Consider the following 14133-nt stretch of genomic DNA (forward strand, 5'->3'; position numbering starts at 1 on the left):
CAATTAATATAGATTTCCACAAACACATTATGCTAGTCAAAGCACAATTCAAATCTAATTTAACCCATGGTTCGTGAAGAACTGTACAATGTACAGATTTTTGATTTCCACCAACACATTATATTAGCCATAGGACAATTCAAATCTAATTTAACCCATGGCTCGTTAAAAACTGTACAATGTACAGGGTTTTAAACTTCAACTTTATAATATAGAATATATAGATGTTGTCACCATTGACTGGGGATGATAATGTGTGCCCTGCTCATATAGCTGTAAAGAGCTTGGTTATAATGTTGAAGCTACTCTGATAAGTATATCTGAATCTTGATGCCGGCATATGATGGATCAATCGTCCTGCAGAATGAGTATAGTTTAGTCATGGGAGTTATTAGGATTCTCCACTCTCATTTAATCCTGTAATTTGATGAACCTTCAGCAGTTGTGTCAAGAGACCCGTAAATTCAATTATTTTCTGGCACGTTGGACGTGGTTGAGTTTTCACTGAATCAGTATTGTATACACTATACAGTATAGTAGGCTTGATGGGACAATTACTTTGGATACAAGAGACAGGGCAGTGAAAGATTTCAACACTGATCCTGAGCTATAATGATCTCTACATGGTAATTATTGATACATCTTTCTGAAATTTATGAGAGTACTATGTAAGATATTCCATTATTTTGGGTAGGAGAATCCTACTGTCCTACTGTCCCAGGCACCATAATATGGAATTGGTCGACTCATCCTGTTACTGTAACCCGACTCAGCCCTGCGGTTCATAGCTCCTGAGTTATTGGGGCAGTAAATTAGAATCACAATAGTAGTTGTAAAGTATGAAGGTTAAATGGGCAGGGTGTCTGGTCCGATTCTGTACAGGATACATTTTTATTTCATATGTATAATCCTCAGCACAGTGATATTATTTGATTTCTTCGGTTGCCTTATCTCATTTTCTCACCTCTTTTGCATTGATAATAGCAGAAGAATTTGATTGAGAAAAACCTGAAATGATCCCCAAAGCAATGCAAACAAAATCTCGAAATAACAAACCCATAAGGACATGAGACTTACTAAATAGACCGAGTAGATATACAAGAATAATCAACTCAGCCAAATATAAACTTTAAACTTGATCCTACAATGATCAACTTCAAGAGCTATTGAAATCTGTTGGACTTGAATCCTTTTCTGTGTCTGCTAGAGTAGTTGCTTTGCTTTGTGGCAAAGGTCCGGCCCTCTGCCTCATGCTTCGTAGGGTATCCATATTTCAGAGGTACAATTTGATCAATGTACAATTTTCCAAAAAAGTCCCTTTTTTCTTTCTCTAGTTTTTTTAGTTGTGGCAACCAGTATTTCCACATACTCCCCTTCAGCATCATAACTTTACGCCTGCCAATTAAGAAAAGTATCTTCATGGCAATATCATAAGCACAGCCAGCTTGTAAATATAAATATTGAAACCGATAAATATTAGGGGAATTTCATAATTAGTCACCCTCCCTAGGATCATTCCCAAATCCTTCATAAGAGAACTGAGGATCACACACATAAAATGCTAACAAACAAGTTTCTTGACCTTAAATTTTCCAAAATAAACCCTCTTTGCTTATATTGTGCATACTTATGTACAAACGTCAAACAAGAAAGAAAGAGAAAGACCATGTATGTGCAGAAGATTGCCTTACCTGCACCATAAGTCCAATTCCCATCATTGGATTCCGAGAGGCATGTCTCTAACAGTTCAGCTCCCATACACCAGTCAATCCCCATATCTCGAACAAGAAATGAACACACGATCCAGATTTAAATAATTGGATAATTTAATACCAGCAACGGAATTGTGGTGGTGTTAGATTTCCAAGTCAAATGATAACTTCGGTTGTAATATATCACATTATAATCATGTCTTGTCCTCAATTTAACATGAGACCAGTGGTGGAAAGTTCCTCCATGTTAGCATCTATTAGAGTTAGCCAAAGTATTGCAAGCAAATGAGCATTGCAGTTTGACTGACATTAAAATCTAAAAGTAATCCTGCCAAATTGATTCAAACAACACCCTGAAAAGTCAGGTTAGGATATCATAACACCACCAGAAAGAGAAAAGTTGTCAAGTTCGTATAACTGAATTGAACAGGTCAGTTTGTGTTTGCAAGTATACAATACACATTCTTGTTAAAGGTCAGGGAGGGAGAGAAACCAGTATATATGTGGAACATTAGCTTGCCATTCCTTTTCATATCTCCAATCAATTTGAACCAGGAAAAAAGAATTCAGTGTCTAGGGTTCAAAGCTTTGATTTGGCATTATTAATTTCTTTTTGTTACATTTATTTATTTGAAACAAATAACTATCATAGTTAAAAGGTACGATGAAACAACATAACCTTTTACGACAAAACATAATGTTTGATAATACATTTTTCTTGCCTATAAAAAGCTAAGCGTTTTGCATATTTATTAAGAGAGTTTTATGCTTTGTTGTATCTTGGGTAAATCGCTTCATATTGGGCAATATCAATTTTCTGTACGCCTCAAAGCAATTTCGTTTTCAGTTATAATTATTTTCTAACATTGTGCGTCTTGAAACTTTGCATTAATTTTCCTCATCTGTAAAGGTGGGTAGTTATGATTTTGCCAAGATTAAGAGGCTTAACTATGAATTATTGACTGTTTCAGAATAAATTTTTACATAAATTTTTACAATGGCAGACATTTATCACCATCTTCAAATTGTTTACTTATCAAACATCCCAAGTATTTTAATTTTAGGGTCTTCATCACGTCTGCCTCTTGCCCAAGAAGACATAATCTCTAAATAATACAAACAACTAGCATTTCAGTTAATTAATTAACATCATGAGTAACAATGGCAATCGTACATCAAGCTTCAAGAGAACATTATGAACCTTATACAATATGATACGAGACACTTTTTGAAAGCATGTTTGGAGGATTTAAGGTTCAAACTGTTCATATATGGTAAATAATTAGGGATTAGTGCAGTTATATATACAAGATAATAGAGATTCTAATTACTAATTTCATAATTTGCCACTAAATCAGGCAATTTGGTGTTGAAGTTGGAAATTATATATAAATAGTGGTTAAGTAGTTGACAGAGTTTTATGTGTGAATAATAAGATGATTTAGTTGCAGATTCAGGATTGGTATGCTATTTGTTAACAATTCACAGTAAAATAATGTGTATCCCAAAAATGCAATGATTAACCAACTTTTGTTGATCGAGGAAGAAACGACTAATAGTATTTCCAGACGGGATTCAAGCAGGTAGTTGAATCTCAATCTCGAACAAACAAGTTACCCTCTTATTAAACTATGCTATGTTACTGCTAGGTTGGATACACTTCATATTCTAAAACTCTATTTAAGATTACACATTTTATCCTAAACATCCTATAATTCCATACAGACATGTATGTATTGTCAATCCACGTAACTTTATTTAATAATTCAAATATGTTATTCTAAAATTGAATACGACCAAACACAAATTCCAATTATATTGAAAAAGTAAAATATCCTACAGGGAAAATTTCATGCAAACGTTCAAAACCTGTAACTGCTATAACCTCCTACTCCGGGGGATCCATACCCGCCAAAGCTTGATGATCCATATCCTCCTAGATGTGATCCAAAAGAAGATGAAGGGTAGGTGGTCTCCGCTGCTTGTGAATATGAACTATATCCTGTATCCACTTTCCCATAAATACTGCCAGCAGTCTGCTCCTTCTGGCTATTAATGAAGTCCTGAAACCAATAATTCCAAATTTGAACAAATAATTTAAAAGCATTCACAGATGCACAACCATCTCTTCCAAGGTAAAGCAGAATGCTTCACAAAAATTGATTGAATAGTTACATATCCAAATGATCAATTTGTCAAATTTAGTAAGATTCATATGATCATAAAAGGGTGGGTCTATTTCCATTATCTAAGTTGCTTGTGAAGACAAAGTTGTGGAAATACCATGCTTTACTTTTCTGTCTGTTCAATCTTTTTCATTGAGAAAAAGTGAAGCTAAGTTTAAAATTCATAGGTCAGCCAAAAGAGAAAAAAATATTTCATGAGCACATTCCAGGTACTATAACGTATATCCAGCTTGCCACAATCTGGCACAAAGTTTGCCATTTAAAAAAAAAAGTGAAACTGGAATGTGCCAAATAGCAAAATGCTTAATCTCATTATAGAAAAGCAATTACCTGAATGAGTTGTTGTGCCATCTGAACCTGAGACGTGGTGCCTTTGATTTCCACGGTGATCTCATCAGGTGTTCTACTCTCCTGTATCGTAAGAATTGCTCTGCTAGTATGACGAATGTATGCAATATTTGATCCACCAACTCCAATGATGTCCTCAGCATACGAGAGAGGTACTTGCATAGTTTGTGTCATCTGAATGAAATAATTCATCAGGACCAATCACATTATAGGTAGGCAATTAATATGATGTTAAATGAAGACTTCTCCATGAACTCGTTACATATATCATACGGCATCTATGCGAGTTCAAGTGAAAGCAAGACAGATTTCCTCCATCTAAACTTGCAGTATAAAGCTAACTGAAAATCTAACTAAATATAAGATATTTACATTCTCAGGCATGATATTGCATTTGGCATAGAATGTCTAGCCTCTTGCCCAACTGCAATAAGTAAAGACAGATCCTAAAGTCTTTTATTACAGTTGATGGACTTTACTCAATAAAGGACTATAGCCAATCAGTTGCCCTAATATAATCAAAAACTATAAATCACATTTAACAGAAATAAGTAATGATTAAACAAACCTGAGTAACTATAGGAGCAGCTGTGCGACCAAGCACTGTTGAACGTAATCCGCTAAGTGAAGAATCGTGCCCATAAAGTGAAAGTCCTGATTGCGAGATTTTTGGGTCAAGATGTGATTCAGGATCATACATTGAAGGATCTCGCTTCAAGGACAGAGAGTATTCAGAACCAATTCCAACCTGAGATGCAGGAGCTGAATGGAGGGAAGGGAGTGAGGGATAAATTTTATCAGCTCTAACATCAGCTGAGCGGTCCTGAGAGGCTACTGCATTGGACTGCAACAGACTATGAATTAATCAGAAATTCTAACTCAAGCCTGGAAATTTCTAATACTAACACTGAAACTTACATTTTTCTCAAACAAAGGAATGATCGTATGGTCAACCAAAAACTTCCTCAGCTGGCCTATAACCCCTTCTAATGCTTTTAAAACATTTAAAGCTTCACCATGTATCTCAACAACTCTCTCGTCTGAAGCAGCATACGAAGGCGCTTCCTCTACAACAAAAAAGCAGGCATCAAAACCCGATTTCTAAACTAAATAAAGATGGAAGAACCCTATTGCTTAACTATAAAAGACGGAAACTGCTAGAACCGCACCTTCTGATAAAACACGGACAGTGGCACGGGAGCTTTCCTGGATCGATTTGATTGTAGATCCCTGCTTGCCAATTAAGTTTATCGCTTGCGACGACGCAACTAATAAACTGATGGAGCAAAATGCAGCACCAGCAACAGCTGAAGTAACACTATCACCTTCACCGGCAGATAAACCGCTGACACGTTTGAACACTCTTATCACTGCATCCATGGCAGGAGATTGAGCTGCTTCCGGCTCTTCTTTTCCAGTTATCAAAACCTAAAAGAAAAACATACAAATTAGGGATTCATTGTGAGATGCACAGTTAAATTAAAAAAAACATGAGTTTGACAGTAACCCTAATTTTAAAAGTAATAATATTGAAAATTAAAAGGTAATGATACTAACAACGCGATCGGCGATGGACGGAGGGCCTTGAAGGACGCGTATCCGGGCGCGAGATTCGTCGCACATTTTTTTAATGAGTTCTCCTTTACGGCCAATTATACTTCCGACTTTGACGACCGGAACAATCAGCCGGAACACGTTGTATCCCGGCCATCCTGGCCACTTTACCTCCGGTGTTGTTGTTGTTGTTTCCTCCGCTTCTTCTATCTTTACCGCCGCATCGGTTTCTGGTGGCACAGACATGACGGTCGTCATCAGACTTCTTTAGAACTTAGTGGCTTTCGCTTAAACAAAAGGACTTCTTTTCTGTGATGTTAAATTGCACAGCAGTTTAATAATTTTGGGAATATATGACATCATCACATTCCTAGTCAATTTAAGGAATCCTTTTTCAAAATAGACAATTAAAAGCTTTGTTTAGTTGAATTGAATTAAATTCCATATAAAATTTAATTATAATTATTACTCCAAAAAAAGTTAATTATAATTATATAATACTATAATGTAATTTTATAAAATTTCTAAAATAAATTATATTTGTATTAAATAATAAATGTACGCTTGCAATTTGTAGTATGAAAATAAAAACAAAATATCTTATAAAAAGTAAACTACTTAAGTATTATAAAAATAAAAATTAATTGTTTGTAACTTCATCACTCTATATCTTTTTTCACCTTTCTATTTTCACCATAATTAGGTTCAAATAAAAAAAATTATCATATTCAAATTTATTTTCAATTATTTTAGTTATAACTTATAACCGCTATTTAAAAAATTGATTAAACTAAGAGTAAAAGAAATAGAAAAATTGAATGACTCTTTAATAAGTACTAAATATAATTAAAGGATTGGGATTCCTTCAAGTTCATTCACGATCTACACCATTCATTGTAAAATGAACGGTGTAGATTAATTTGATTAAAATTATGCTTTTTTAATCTACACCGTTCATTACAAAATGAACGGTGTAGATCGTGAACATGACCCCCTCAAGAAATCCCAATCCATAATTAAATACATATCGTTTTAGAGTAAAATAGTTGTAAAAAAATAGCCAGGCCAAGCAAGATTTCGCCCCGCCCTAAATAAAGTTGGGTGAACAACAAAACTAACCAAACAAATTACTTAACTTTTAAAATTACTTAAATTTAAAAATTTCATATTTGACTAAAAAAGAAAAACTTTTCATGTTTTACGCTCTTATTACCAAAGATACATATTTCATACATATATTGCATATACATTTTTAGTATAGAAAATTTTGAACCGTTTTTTATACTTTTTTTGTTTAAGTTTCCCAATAAAGTTTCTGGCTCACTGGCTATGGCCATGTCCATGAGGATCTATCTTTATCTAATTTTATTTGGTTTACTTTGTCTTGCAGGATGAAAAGAGAAGAATGGTTGCATCTGCATTTGGTCAAGACAGAACAAGAATGCCATTGAATGGAGATGATAATTGTTTTACTTTGTTTTTTTTATCATGTCCTGAGACCGACTGCTTACAAGGTCTTAAGCACTTGCCCATCTCAGCGACAGAGAGAGATGCAGCAATAATCAACTCAGCCACTTTTAAAATCTGTTGGTCTTGAATCCTTTTCTCTGTCTGCCACCGTAGTTGTTTTGCCTAAAGTTCCCATATTTCAGCGGCACAATTTGCTCAATGTATGTTTTTCCAGGAATATGCCTCTTATCTTTCTCTAGTTTTTTCAGCTGCGGCAACCAGTATGCCACATACTCCCCTTCAGGATCATAATTTTGTGCCTGGTGATATTTAAGAAAAGCATATTCATGACTATACCATAAGCACAGCCAGTTTTTAAATACAAAATTCACAACAGATTATTATTTGAGGTATTTCATGAATCATCTTACTTGCTTAGGGATACTGAAATAACGATCTTCCCTAGGATCAGTCCCGACTCCTTCATAAGACAACATAGGATGATAAGAAGCTCACAGATATAAACAACTGCTAATAAACAAGTTTCTAAACCTTAAAATGTCCAAAATAAAACTCCTCTTAATGTTCATTTGCTTATATTGTGCCAGTAGAAGGATAAACGTCATAAAAGAAGGAAAGAAAGAACATGTATGTGCAGCAGACTGCCTTACCTGCACCATAGGTCCAATTCCCGTAATTAGAACAGGGGTCATAATCCAGGAGGCATGACTCGAACCATTCAGCTCCCATACGCCAGTCAATCCCCATATCTCGAACAAGAAATGAACATACGATCTGTCAAAATTGCTATGTTGTTAGATTTCCACCAAATGAAATGATAACTTCAGTTGTAATAACCATGTGGCTACCTGTCGTCCTCGATTTGACATGAATCCGGTGGTGGAAAGTTCCTTCATGTTAGCATCTATTAGAGGGTACCTACAAAGGGGGCAAAAGTATTGCAAGTAAATGAGCACTGCAAGCTTCATGGAAATATGCTCAACAACTAAAAAAAGGCTTAATCATGCTTGTTTTCTTTTTGTGGCATTCTGCCACTTCCGCCATATAAAAGGAAAATAAAGAAAAGTACAGAGACTGGAGACACAAGGATGCAAGTGATCTTGCATGGACACCAAGTTAGTGAAGTTTCAAGGGGAAACAGATTAGAGAAAGGAAATATATTCCCTTTTTTCTTCATTTTTACACATAGTAAAAGTGTTAAAGTTTTTCATGATAGTGCCGGAACTCCAATATAAGTGCAAGAGATTATAATCCTTTTAAGGCAGGTGATACTTAAAGAAAATCTAACATCAAACAACAAACCCCGTGCACCCATCTCTCCAAGATTCAAACAATCTCTGGTCTTGACTCCATTCATGCTCCAGTTTCCTTGGGCCACCTACAAACAGAAATTGACATGAATACATGGTAAAATCCATTTTCATGCACTTAGTTGTTCAGTAAGGGGAAAATTTTACCTAAATGGAAAAGCAAATTTCCATACTTGATTGAGAGAAACCTAAAGTGATCCCGCCAAGTCAATTCAAACAACACCCTGAAATTCAGGTAAGGACAACATAATAGCACTAGAAAGAGAGAACAGTTGCCAAGTTTGTATGATTGTTCTAGACTGAAGGTTAGGGTGTGTTTGCAAGTGTACACATCCTTGTTATAGGCTAGGGAGTGAGACAAACCAGTATGTGGAATCATTGGCTTGCCTTTCCTTTTCGTATCTTTTCACCTAAAGCAATCAATACAGATACTTGAATCAATTTGAACCATTCACCATTTGAGAAAGACAAACTGAAAGAGGAATTAGTTGTCGACCTCTTCATGTATGAAACGAAGCGAAAGGCTTCCTGAAGCCATCCATGGAGAGAATTTAGTAGAATAATCAGGCCCCAACATCCCGTTTCTTGTCTCTTTATAATTTTTTAGCAAATCCTGTTTTCAGGATATGAATACCTAATATAATCAAATTACTCTGCATATAAAACATCACAGGAAAGATAGCTAAAATAAAAAAATAGACAAATCTACGATGATGATGATGAGCTGCTACACGACTTGAATAGTTTGCATAAAATATTGTAATTTTCCTTTAAAAAAAGGTGCTCTAATGAAAAAACAGACTAATCATTGTGATATGTTATATTTTAGTATAAAGATTAGAGCACTAAAAATGTTAATCAACTCTTGCCTTTTTCCAGAAGTATTCATACACCCTGCTCAGTGCAGCACTTTCACCTCCCAGAAACTTCATTCCTTTGTCAACCTGCTTGAGAAAAGAGGTACTAAAACACTTTAATCGGACCTAAGACAATGTATCAAGAATAGCATGGTTGGCAAAACATTTAGAAACTAACACATAAAACTTAAATCTTGCCTGTTGTGGTTGAAGCCCAAGCTGATCGACTGATGGAACACATCCCCAGTCGTCAACAGTAGGCGGTGGTGGTGCAAGAGATGTAGGAATTTTAACACAGCCTCTGATGGCACATTTCGCTTCAACAGACTGAGAAATATAATTTATGTCAGTGACACACAGCTCTAATTCCAATACCATTATGCTAACAGAAACCAACAGTATGCGAAGGAATCATGCCTTACGAAATTGAGTATAAAGATCGGGTAAATTGGTGGCACTAAAAGGAAGGTCATCAATATGGTACATAGTAGTACCCCAAACAAGATGTAGCTTAGGAGTAATGCTTGTAGATCCCTTGTTGCTCTGATTAGGAGAAGGAGGCAGCTTTACTTGGTACAGAGCTTTACTTAGTAATTTCTCAACATTTAGCTCTTCACTGCAAGTTTCTTTTTGGGCATACACCTGACTAGATGAATTACATTAGTGATGCAATGAATCAGAAAAAAATGTAATGACAATGAGCAGTGGCGGATCCAGATTATTTTTTTAAGGTGGGCAAGATAGTAGTGAAAAAGATAACAAAATTCAAAAAATATAATTTTTAAGGTGGCGATGTTATAAATTTTAAGGCGAAAAAACTATATTATTAAATTCTATATTCATAACTTCCGCCCTGACAATGAGAGGAAAACAGAAGAAGAGATTAACCGCGTGGGCTGCAAAAGCTTGAGCCAGAGACGGAATGACATCCTCAGGTTTTCCATGTCTAATCAAGAGGTTGAGTCCTCTCTTCATCAAATTTTTCTTCAAGTCAGCCAAACACTCCATTATAAATTGCGCTCTCAATGCTGCTCTCACAAACCCCACAAATTTAGCACGAAATCAAAAACAAAAACTGTGACATTGTCAAAATAATTAAAAATACCTCCAGTTTTAGGGAAGGCAAACTGGTGAGTAGTCTGAAAAAGTCGAGGATCGACGCAATACACAGGCAAAACGTACTCAGAGGAAATCCAAGCTTGAACCAAACATTCATTGTCTAATATTCTTAAATCGTTTCGGAACCAAACAATGGCCGTAGTTCCTTTGTTTCCTTTCTTCTTAAGGGTTTTTGTAGAGTAATTCTCAAAGGTCTGGGCTACAATGCGCTCCATTTCATGATCCGAAGCAGCTGGAACTTGGAAGGTCAGGGAAGATGATGATGAAGAAGAAGAAGTGGAATTCATGATACGGGAGAGATTTGTGCGAGTGATTTGGATTGGATCAGTGGGTTTTGATGGATTGTGTATGTTACTGCTGATTAATTTCTGCAATGAAGGACGGGAGAGAAAGGCCATGAGAAAGCGAGCAGGAAAATGGGGAGATTTGGACAGCCCAAGAGGATGACACGTGGATATAGTATTTTTTACATAATGACGTGGCTGCTTATTGGCCTGTCGCCCGACCAACTGAGAAAGTAAAAACGACGAGTCGTCTCATCTTCTATTTTATGGTGCCGTTTCAGTAGTTTGTGTGTTCTGCATTTTCTGAACAGAGTCTGTTTATTGTTCTTGAGATATATATGGTCTGTTTATTTGTAATTTGATGATAAAAGTTAATCGATTGTGTCAAAAACCATATAAATAGTTGCATTTTGGGTGGATAATTTCATCAAAGTAATGAGAGAGGGACCTATGGATTCTCACCTTTTGCATATACATTTCCTTGAATCTGCTACTTCTTCTCTAACATTTGATGATTTGTGTTACCATATTCTTTAGACTAACATTGTCATGTTATGCCTTCTGAAGGCTGTCTGGTGGAAAAAATGCATCTTCAACCGATCAAGCCGAGGATATAACTGAGGCGGATAAAGCTGAGGACAATGCTCAGGCTGCTGCTAAATATGATGATCATTCCAGCTGAGAGGTGCCATCTTCAGCAATTTGAGAGAATTGAACTTCAAAGGATTACTAAGATGGCCACCAAAACTCACCCTGATCATCACATTCACAAATTCAACCAATTACTGGCAAATCTAACTGACCATTATTACATTCCTAGAGTAGAGACTGGTTAGCATGTTTCTCATACTTTTCAGTTAAATTCAATTAAGACAGCTCTGTCAATTGGCATGCTAAAAAAATGAAGTCCTTGGTTGTTTGAGAATTTTGTATCTTTTCATCTTCCATCTCAGTAAAGTTTCCAGCTTGCAAAACAATTTGATCAGTGAATGTGTTACCTTGGGGCCTTAACTGGAGTCTTGAATGCCGAAACTCCTCTAATTACATGACGATCACACGTGATCTAGCCTCTTCTTGCATCTGCATGTGTTGCTGTGTATGTATCTCATATGGTATGTGAAGTTGCGGAATAACTTATGTTTTCCCATTTTTGATTAGTGCAAATAACTCCAATGACATGAAACTAACCATCTCAATTTGGCAATGGCAATCAACATCTTGTTGCTTAAGTAATGACACCCCAAACAAACTTCCATTACTAATAAGTAGCACACAACTAATTTGGGTTATATATATATGAGGACAAGAATAGAAGTTTGATTTTCTGAGCACTTACAAAGCAGAATGTTTTGCTGGAACAGTGTTTTTTTTAGTCTATATGCATCTTTGGAAAACAAATAAAGAACCTCTAGAGCCCTTTCCTAACCTGATCTTCTCATCTATGTAGCTTATCTGCAGCTTCACCTCACTTTGGCCGCCGTACCGGAACTCCAATGCTCCAACCTTCAGTTCAGGTGCCTCAAATATAACTTGGATCCAGCTTTCATCTAAAACCTTCAGCTGACCTGAATATATTCATTCGTATTTAAAAGGCCAATTCAGCGTTTACCGATAGGATACAATTAAAAGTGAAAGATTTGAGTAAGTAATTGAGGCGCAGCAGAATTGCATACCTTTGAGGGATACCTCTCCATCGAGGAATCCAAAAAGAGAAAACGAGACCTTGTTCCTTACGATGTCAGGAGCTTCAACAGCCTGAATCATTTGTTTTGTTTTAAAGAAAAGACGGCCAAATGCACTCCTATAGCCTCCCCCTGGTGAAGTTGGTCTCGAACAGTAAACCACATCCCAATCTGGTAATTCACAAATTATACTCTTATCATCGCAAAATCATCACTTACTATTAGAGTGACTATACTATACGCAATGGTTGTGGCGCTATGCCACACCATTTATGCAACAAGCCAGTAAGATGTTTGTGATAAGGGAATAATTAATATTTGTTGAATTTTTATTATTAAATATCCTAACATAGCAAACATTTTACTAGTTTGTTCAATATTCGGAATTACCTCCAAATATGAGAGGAGATTTGACCGGTTCCGCAACACAAAATCTCTGCAACTGCTGAGCAACTTCAGACACCTCCTCATGCTCTTCTTTAGTTAGCGAAACTCCGCCATCTGTTTGCGATACCTGTAAGTTAATCACTCAGTACAGTGCCTATTTAAAATTAATCAGAACAAAACCAATTATTGACTATTCTCTAAAATTGAAGATTACCTTGGAGAGAATTGAAGCAACAAGATCATCAGGCCTCCCAGTCCGCACTTCCGGACTCGAAACCGAAACAGAAGACATAATAATTAGCGAATTTCTGTTCTGTCTAGAAAATTGGATCGGAAATGAAAGTTTATGCACAGGCTTCCATTGGCTGATTAGCGCTTTGGAGTTGTATGATTGGCGGCCCTTAAATGAGGACAGCAGAGATAAAGAAGAAGGAGAAGCAGCCATTGAAGGAGCTGCAGATTGAAAAAGCAGAACCAGTAACCCTTAGAAATTACTAGATTAGAGGATATTATTCCCCAAGAGCTGCTGTTGGTGCTCTTGTCCATAACATTTTGGTTTAATTTGGTTTTGCCACGTTGGAATGGAAATCAAGGTGTGGGCCTGCGTAAATTATCTTTATTTAATTCATTATCTGTATCTGCTGCCAGGAGGGCAATTTTGTTAGTTATGAAAGATAGAAATAATATTTGTATTTCTTATATCACATTTTTAAATAATTCTTATATTAAAAAATATTCACATTGAGTCCTTATATTATCAATTATAACTGGAAACGCATCGAGTTGCAAAAATATCGAGTTTTCCATTCATTTTTGTTATAGATAAATTCAATGTGTTTGCATAAACGGAAATAAACAGAAATGGATAGATGAAATTGATAGCGCATGGGCCTAATAACAACGTCTTCTTTTAATATAGACTTTTTTAGACAGATTACGGGCTTAGCCCAAACTAATTAGAGATATACGGCCCTAGGTTTCAAAATTGAGATTTGTTATTTCATCTCCCTAAATTCGAATTTTAACCTTTTTCCTTATAATTTTTATACTTTCAAAAACTGAAGAATACGGTTTCGAAAATCAGAGAGATTGCATGTTATGATTTTTGCGAGATTCTCGCCTTCCTTTTCTCCATACGAGATTCTCGGCTTTCTTTTCTCCATTCAAATTATGGTTTCCTTTTCTTTCAAATTTCATATTTCAATATGTTTTCAGAATTTGAAT

General features: G+C 35.8%; 3 protein-coding genes across 3 annotated transcripts; all 3 read right to left on the reverse strand.

Annotated features, from left to right (window-relative positions):
- Positions 1 to 3446: 3446 nt before the first annotated feature.
- Positions 3447 to 6121, reverse strand: LOC130014447 (RNA-binding KH domain-containing protein PEPPER). Its single transcript, XM_050363354.2, has 6 exons — positions 5804 to 6121; positions 5416 to 5674; positions 5165 to 5313; positions 4815 to 5090; positions 4229 to 4420; positions 3447 to 3775 (listed from the first exon to the last, which is right to left on the reverse strand). The coding sequence occupies exons 1-6, from the start codon at positions 6056 to 6058 to the stop codon at positions 3575 to 3577; spliced, it is 1332 nt and encodes a 443-aa protein (XP_050219311.1). The 5' UTR covers positions 6059 to 6121; the 3' UTR covers positions 3447 to 3574.
- Positions 6122 to 7220: 1099 nt separating this feature from the next.
- Positions 7221 to 11087, reverse strand: LOC126669796 (cryptochrome DASH, chloroplastic/mitochondrial). Its single transcript, XM_050363356.2, has 13 exons — positions 10543 to 11087; positions 10326 to 10465; positions 9855 to 10079; positions 9636 to 9764; positions 9450 to 9524; positions 9077 to 9193; positions 8944 to 8990; positions 8728 to 8804; positions 8573 to 8648; positions 8119 to 8188; positions 7921 to 8044; positions 7681 to 7730; positions 7221 to 7569 (listed from the first exon to the last, which is right to left on the reverse strand). The coding sequence occupies exons 1-13, from the start codon at positions 10952 to 10954 to the stop codon at positions 7378 to 7380; spliced, it is 1734 nt and encodes a 577-aa protein (XP_050219313.1). The 5' UTR covers positions 10955 to 11087; the 3' UTR covers positions 7221 to 7377.
- Positions 11088 to 12073: 986 nt separating this feature from the next.
- Positions 12074 to 14072, reverse strand: LOC126668668 (probable plastid-lipid-associated protein 8, chloroplastic). Its single transcript, XM_050361855.1, is given in 7 exon segments — positions 12074 to 12405; positions 12514 to 12693; positions 12913 to 13036; positions 13124 to 13372; positions 13375 to 13473; positions 13476 to 13523; positions 13959 to 14072. Coding segments are annotated over 7 exon segments (1005 nt in total). The 3' UTR covers positions 12074 to 12214.
- Between the last annotated feature and the right edge of the window lie 61 nt (positions 14073 to 14133).

This window comes from Mercurialis annua, linkage group LG2 (genome assembly GCF_937616625.2).
Source record: "Mercurialis annua linkage group LG2, ddMerAnnu1.2, whole genome shotgun sequence".
NCBI lineage: Eukaryota > Viridiplantae > Streptophyta > Magnoliopsida > Malpighiales > Euphorbiaceae > Mercurialis > Mercurialis annua.

What these genes read in the sequence shown, in the direction of transcription:
- LOC126669796 (XM_050363356.2), bottom strand. Translation starts at nt 10,954, where the DNA reads ATGGCCTTTCTCTCCCGTCCTTCATTGCAGAAATTAATCAGCAGTAAC. An exon ending in TTGGGCTTCAACCACAACAG is followed by an intron (nt 9,525 to 9,635) that starts GCAAGATTTAAG and finishes TTTCTCAAGCAG; the next exon opens with GTTGACAAAGGAATGAAGTT. An exon ending in ATGAATACTTCTGGAAAAAG is followed by an intron (nt 9,194 to 9,449) that starts GCAAGAGTTGAT and finishes TCCTGAAAACAG; the next exon opens with GATTTGCTAAAAAATTATAA.
- LOC130014447 (XM_050363354.2), bottom strand. Translation starts at nt 6,058, where the DNA reads ATGACGACCGTCATGTCTGTGCCACCAGAAACCGATGCGGCGGTAAAG. An exon ending in CGTCCATCGCCGATCGCGTT is followed by an intron (nt 5,675 to 5,803) that starts GTTAGTATCATT and finishes TTTTTCTTTTAG; the next exon opens with GTTTTGATAACTGGAAAAGA. An exon ending in TGTCCGTGTTTTATCAGAAG is followed by an intron (nt 5,314 to 5,415) that starts GTGCGGTTCTAG and finishes TTTTTGTTGTAG; the next exon opens with AGGAAGCGCCTTCGTATGCT.